At 31.6% G+C, this 7047-nt stretch overlaps 1 protein-coding gene across 1 annotated transcript; it reads right to left on the bottom strand.

Moving 5' to 3' along the window:
- Positions 1–3345: 3345 nt before the first annotated feature.
- On the bottom strand, positions 3346–6273 carry LOC104091648 (probable trehalose-phosphate phosphatase J). The gene is made up of 10 exons (XM_009597029.4): positions 6134–6273; positions 5624–5919; positions 5384–5524; positions 5204–5275; positions 4996–5088; positions 4705–4863; positions 4378–4525; positions 4193–4263; positions 3933–4025; positions 3346–3663 (listed from the first exon to the last, which is right to left on the bottom strand). The coding sequence occupies exons 2-10, from the start codon at positions 5909–5911 to the stop codon at positions 3556–3558; spliced, it is 1173 nt and encodes a 390-aa protein (XP_009595324.1). The 5' UTR covers positions 5912–5919; positions 6134–6273; the 3' UTR covers positions 3346–3555.
- Between the last annotated feature and the right edge of the window lie 774 nt (positions 6274–7047).

Here is a 7047-nt window from a genome sequence, read left to right as displayed (position 1 = left end):
AAAAACAAAAAAACCTTTAATGGAAGGACCCATCATTTCAAAAATTGAATATCTATGTTCACTGCCTATCCTTTTGACTCAGCATGGGACACAGTTATATATTATATAAGAAAGAATAAAGATGGACAGGTACATGAGGATGGGTCCATCCATTCACCTGAGTCTCTTTATATGACCAATCATATATTATGGCTACGATATTTTGTCCAACATCCATAACTGGTAACTTGAACATCTGTATTAAAATCTCAATTTTATTGCTTTCCAATTGTATTAGAACTAGGACCATCCATCAGGATACTATTTTCTCTTCCCTATATTTGGACTTTCGATTCGTTGGAATTGTTACGTGAAAAATGTAAAGTATGTAACTTGAAAGAGGAAATTCATCATTGTTATCTATACTCGCATGCATTGCTAGCTCGTGCAGGGTAACGAAATAGTATGTGTATTGAAGCAGAGAAGAATTCAGAATTTTTTTTATAGGTTCAATATTTTAATTTTTATTACTGAATTCACTGTCATTTTAAAATTATGAGTTCATAGTTTAATATTTGGATAGTTTTAGCAATTTTCACATATATTTTATATTTCATGGGTTCGATTAAATTCATTACCTAGTACTCTCAACGATCCGCCTCTATATTGAAGTCAAACAAGTAAGTCCCCATTAGTACTAGAATGAGGACCATATACATTATACAAGAGTACTACTATTACTATTATTTTCATTTCCCTAATTTAGAATGCTAAGTCGGTCAAATGGAAGTGAATAGATAACTAACAAAGTCAAAAAGGAAGTTAGCATTAATGAAAGACATATTTAACGTGCTTGACCCGCCAAAAAGAGAAAGAGAAAAAATAAAGTCCCCCTTTGGCAAGCCTAATTGTAGGGAAAAAGCTCGAATGGTCGGTTTATGAGAAGCTAATGTGTAATAGGTGTTGCATGTCAATTAAAACATTGAAGAAGACGATGCTTAATTTGCAGCTGATAAAGGCATTGATAATGACGTGTCTTTAATGTTGTGAATTAATTGAAGTTATGGCTATCAATAAATGATATAGTAACACTTATTGTATTGGTCTTGAGGATATATTTAAGGTGGAAAAGCTGAAAACATGTATGAGATAATAGACATCTTAACAACTTTATTAAGCCTAAATAACGTAATGATAGACTGAGGCACATGAGCAATTGCCTTAGTTATAAACAGAACATAAAATTGCATAATTTTAAACACAAATTCTTGAATGTATAAAAATATAAATTATTAAGATAGGTCTTCGATGAGTGATTACAAACCTTTGCTCCTCCACGACCACAGCAGAGAAGCAACTTTATTATATTTGTTTAAGTTAAATATAATCTCATCTTTCTATAATAATCGTATATAACAGTTATTCATTATAAAAATTAAGTTTTTTTCGAAATCGAATTTTCATGTTATGTTATAATATATGTCCTCTATAACAACATTTCGCTATAGCAGTCAACAAAATTGAAATAAATAAAATTGTTATAGAAAAATTTGACTGTATAAATTTACATAGTGCTTCTTCCTTTTGATTATGTTTGGCTTGCTAATGTCGCTATGAATTATTTTACTAAGGAAAAGAGGCCGAATTTACCAAAAAATAATTAAAGGGGTTGGTTTTTCACTTTTTATTCTTTTAACGTGGAGATATAGAAAGACATGACTAAGAACTACTTTGTCCATATCTGACTCCATTCTATCATTTATTCCGCCCCTTCCTTTATATTGGTATTTTAGGATGGTAAAACGAGATAAATTCTAGTGTGGTTGTAGCATCCTCTTTCGGAGGCTGCTAATTACGAAATAAATTTAATTTACTACTTATAATATTTACAATATTAAGAAGATATTAATCCAAAAAGATATTCAGAATAATTTAGTAGCGAAAATAGGTCCATGCAATAAAGGTTCAAAGTGCAATATTTTTGTTTTTGAAAATATACTTCATATTTTTAAACAAATAAATAAAATACAATGTCAAAATATCAACATAAGGTAATATAATCCTTCTTGAATAATCAACACGTTAAGCAACTTCCTAACAAAATTATACTTTTCGTTCAACGTCAATGCATGTTCATATTCTACATAAATTTCAAACTAGCGAGTAAAAAAAATAAAACTAGTCTTCTCCTTTGTACATTTTTACAAGGCAGTAAAAATTCAGCATATTACAAGACTTGAGTTATTAACACACCCTAAAACAGCAAAACTAGTTACCAAATTCAAGTTATAAGATTTTGGTCTTAAGATCCAACAAGGCTCCAAAATAACGTACATGGGTGTGACATATAGATCATGTACAAGGAATACAACAAATTACATTAAGCAAGTATGTAAAAATTTATAATCTCCGAGGCATTTTCAAGAAAGGAAATAACAACAAATACTAGGTATGATCACAACAAAAATCCTATAATCACAAACTTAGGCTCTGATACCAAACTTGGATCACTTAAAATAGATTCATATACAAGAAGATACGAAAAAAACAATAATAGCTGTCTAGTGTAAAAACGAGTTTAGTAACTTACCACAAAAGAGAGGAGCAACTTGACTTCACCAAGAAGAGTTTTGCTGGTTGATTTAGTGAAAATATCTGATGGTTATCGTGAAGTATTTCAGATGATAAGAAGGGGAGAGGGTAGGGGTTTTCTTTGGCATGAAAGAATGAACTATGAGAAGAGGTCTTTAAGGATAAATGAGGATTAACAAAAGGTGGCTGCCCAACTTTTTTTCTTTGGATAAATACAAAAAGGGTGGCAGCCCAAAACCTTAAATATCTAATGCATTTAATAGTAATTCATAAAAATAATATTAACTGTTATACATAGCAACACTATGAAACTTCTCTGTCAATATTAACACTAACACAACCTAAAGTAAGAATTTTTTTTATATATTGTCAAATTCATGTTCATGTTTAGGATGTACGACATAAAATTTATCTTCACGAGAATGCAAATATTAGTTAAAACATTGGAGTGTTATGGTGGTGCTTAGGAACAGTTGGTTAAGTGATATGCATTTTATAAATTCTTTTAACTTAATGACAGTATTCGGTTATCAGTCTCAGTAAAACAAACAGGGAAAGAAATATACAACTTCTCTAGAATCTCTACTCAACGATGCTGACAACATTTGAAGTAAATTCCACCCTTAAAGGAGGCATGTGAAGTCGCCTGTTTTACGTCATAACATTAATATCATGAAAACAAACCATGTTAACATTTATTTAATGAGTTTTAATATATAGTGCATATATAAAAATATACTAGAATATATTTATATACGTATTGAGAGAGAGAAATGGAAAGAGAGAACTTCCAATATATGCATTTAGCTAATTATGACTGGAAAATTACAATTTATCCTTGTACAGAGCTAGTTACAAAGATGTACAAGGAAAGGATCAAAAAGCCTATCTTTTCCACCTTTTCTTTTACAACTTTTGTTATATTTGTAAAAGGAAAATACATTATATGCATCATTAAGTCCATTACTTTGGGACAATTCTTCATTAGTTCCGTAGAGATGCTTTTATCTCTTCAATTTGTCTTCGAATTCTAAACTGTCTTCTTAACGATAACTTTTTCCACTCTACCAAGCGTCGTAGAAACACCATAACCTGTGAAAATCAATTAGAAAAATACGAGTTAATAATAAGACAGATTTTTTTAATTTTGACCTAACACGTACTATTTCTGAGGAATCAAAAAATTTATATTTAGATTTTAAAAAGATTTGACCAATCAACTGATATTGCATGGAGTAATTTATAATTGCCTCTTATTTAAATTAGAGAAACCATTATTTGACTCTTTATAAATTCAACTAATTCGCATCACCTAAACCACAGTTCGAGAAAAAACTTAACAGAGTTATAGTAATTCTCACCTCAGATGGTTCTTGTAAAGAATAAGATGCATGTGTGTCCTTAGGAATTTTGGAGACAAGAATGCCAAAACCCTGTCCTCTTTCTCTTAGAACCTAGACCACATTTAGTGTAGGATTAATTAGTAAACAAGAAAATTCAATAGTAAAAAGTTAAAGACCAAAGAAGATCTGATAAACTCAAAAGCCAACAAAAAAGAAACACAAAACAAATAAATAAACTTGGTATCAAAATTAACAATAAATATAGGAACATAGGATACCTTGAAAGCATCTTCATCGGTTCGATCATCACCAATATATACAGGAAATACATCAGTACAGTTAGCATATCCTGTTGAAGAGAGGTTTCATTATCAAAGTTAGCATAAAAACAACTGTTTTTATTTTTTATATTTCAATAATTTATTTGATAATAAATATATATAGACACACAGACAGTACTTACCAAGGGATTCAAGCAAGAATTCAAGAGCTTTGCCTTTGTCCCATTTAATAGTAGGACGGATCTCAAATACTTTTCTTCCTTGTGTTAATCTCAGCTTTGGGTATTCTTTAAGCACTGACCTTACGACTTGTGCTAATTCACCCCATTTCTGTTACATCAACAACAACCCCAAATCACATCTTTTCTTCTACTTTTTTAACAACAGTTAAAAAAATCCACTAGTATATTATTTTAAGCTTTTAACCCATGCTTTGTTTGATGGGCCATATATTGTTATTATTATGGATGATAATAATGACAGAACATTTGGACTGGTTGGGTTTATACCTTTTCATCAACACAGCGGAAATGTACAGAGGCACAAAACTTGTTATTCTCCACTATAACCCCTTCTGTAGACTTTGTTGCATCAATGAGTGCTTTGTAAACCTCATCAATCATTGGTAGAAATTCACTTGCTGGTTGGCAAAGAACAGCTTCTGCTCCCTGGAAATATAATATATATGAAATTCTGTAAATATTAAGGGGAGAAACATATAGAGCAAGAAAGACAAATTAGTCATAGTAAGAAGTAACTGAAGATGCTCTGAATGTAGAAAGACAATAAGTTAAACTCACTTTCTTGTATTTGGAACCTTTTGATGGTCCTTTTATATCCATTCCATGGCTTCCAGCATAGTACAACTCTGCCAATCGTACAAAGTTGTATACCTATAATTATACAATCACCAAAAAAAATCAAAAAAGTACATAAAAACCAATTCATAAAATGAAAAAAAAATCATAGAGAGAACTAAGAAGAATCCAGAAAAGTAGAGAAGTATACCTTGTCTCTGCACCTTCCACTCACTATTGCAGTAGGGAAATATCTAGCAAGTTTTCGCACTGTTGCTCTCATCTGATATATACAAAGAAGTGCTTGGAATAATTAATAAAAATGATTCCTTTTTTAAAAAAAGAAAAAAGGGGAGTAGTAAAGTTGATAAAGATAGATGAAAACACTTACAGCTTCAGACATGAAAGCTTGATCAGGATCCTCAACAATGGGGGAAAGTGTGCCGTCATAGTCTAAAAACATCACTATTTGCTTTCCCTTTGAAGCAGTTATTATCTGCTCAAACATATCCAGTGCTGATGGATGTTGCACCTGTTTCATTCTTCAATTTTCAGCTAAAACATAAAGCAAATATGTGGCAGGCATTGTATAACTGCATGAAAGTGTTTTATCTTTTGTTTTTGAGCTTACCGTCCAAGAATTGATGTCATCTGAAAGAGGAGGAGTGGATTTGTGATGAGTAGGAGAGGAAGCTCTCATTGAATCAACCCAAGAGTTGATTCTAGCACCATTATTATTCCCATTGATTTCAACAAGTGTCTTTCTTGAAATGGTGATGCAACTCCCCGGCGCCGGTGGCGGCTTTTGTACCGCCGTCGTGAACAGCGCGGGGGAGTTTGATGGTACTTGTAACTTCACTGATATTGCCAAATTAATACCGGATTTAGGATCGGACACTACCACATTCTGCTGAGTCATTGTCACTCCTACAAAAAACAAAACAACAAACACGCAATATAAGCTCCTATTCAATCAAAAAAAAGAGAAGCCTTTTTCGTTACAAAATCCAAAATTAACGCAAACCCATTTGAGAAAAATTGGAAAAGATTCAATAACTTGCCTAAGTTATGTTCAACTAATCAGTTAATACTATATTGAAATAAAAATCTTGAAGAACAGAGAATAGTGTACTCTGCTTACACTTTTTTGTAGCAAAAGAAAATGGGGAATGAGAATGAGAATTGAGAGGAGGCGGAAGAAGAGTTCCTTTACTTGCAAATGCTAGAAGAAAGTAGGAAGACAAATTGGGATTGGAATTGGAGTTAAGAGATGAAGAGTGGGTATCTGTGTGAAGAGATTTGGGACGGTTTGGTTTATTTTATAGTTGTAACCAGACACTAACGGACAAGGTAATGCCCTCTTCAAAGACCCACAGCCCCTCCCCCAGTTGTGGGTCCCATAGATAAAAAGACCATATGTAATTTAATTTTGAGAGTTACTAATAAGATTAAGATTGCATATTTATCCACCGCTAATACTTTTATCAGGGTAAGATGTGTGATCTATAAGTCACAGATTTGAATCGTAAAATCAGTCACTAATACTTATATTAGGATAGAATACCTACATTACATCCTTTAAAGTGGGGTACTTCCCTGAATCCTGCGCGAATGGAAATGTCTTGTGCACCAAATTATTCTTTTTATATTTATCAACCATGCTTAATTTATGAAAATTTAGATTAAAAAAATATACGACATACTACTCATCCGCTCTAATTGATATGACCGTATTTGATTCAACATGGAGCATAAAAAGAAAAATTTACAGATTTATGATTTTAAATTTATCATGTTTTTTGTGATGATAAAATTATGTTAAAGGTGAAATTGAAAGTTGAATTACTTTCAAATATGAAGTGTGACATCCATTTTAAGTGGAATATCAAAATATTAATTTTGCATTAAACAGAAAAGAAGAAATATTTGATTTGGTATACACCACAAATAATACAATATATTCACAAATAGTAAATATATTAATTTTGATTTATGTTGTAGGTTGGAATCTTTGGAGGCAAGTTGGGATGTGGAGAGAGAGAACCCCACAGGTTC

This window comes from Nicotiana tomentosiformis, chromosome 5, assembly GCF_000390325.3.
Source record: "Nicotiana tomentosiformis chromosome 5, ASM39032v3, whole genome shotgun sequence".
NCBI classification, from domain to species: domain Eukaryota; kingdom Viridiplantae; phylum Streptophyta; class Magnoliopsida; order Solanales; family Solanaceae; genus Nicotiana; species Nicotiana tomentosiformis.
Note: the sequence above shows the minus strand (reverse complement) of the source record. Positions and strands in the feature narration are given on the sequence as shown.

Coding starts and splice junctions, on each gene's coding strand:
- LOC104091648 (XM_009597029.4), bottom strand. CDS start 5,911: ATGACTCAGCAGAATGTGGTAGTGTCCGATCCTAAATCCGGTATTAAT. Junction 5,089..5,203: donor GTGGAAGGTGCAGAGACAAG/GTATACTTCTCT, acceptor GTATAATTATAG/GTATACAACTTTGTACGATT. Junction 3,664..3,932: donor CTTTACAAGAACCATCTGAG/GTGAGAATTACT, acceptor TGATTTTCACAG/GTTATGGTGTTTCTACGACG.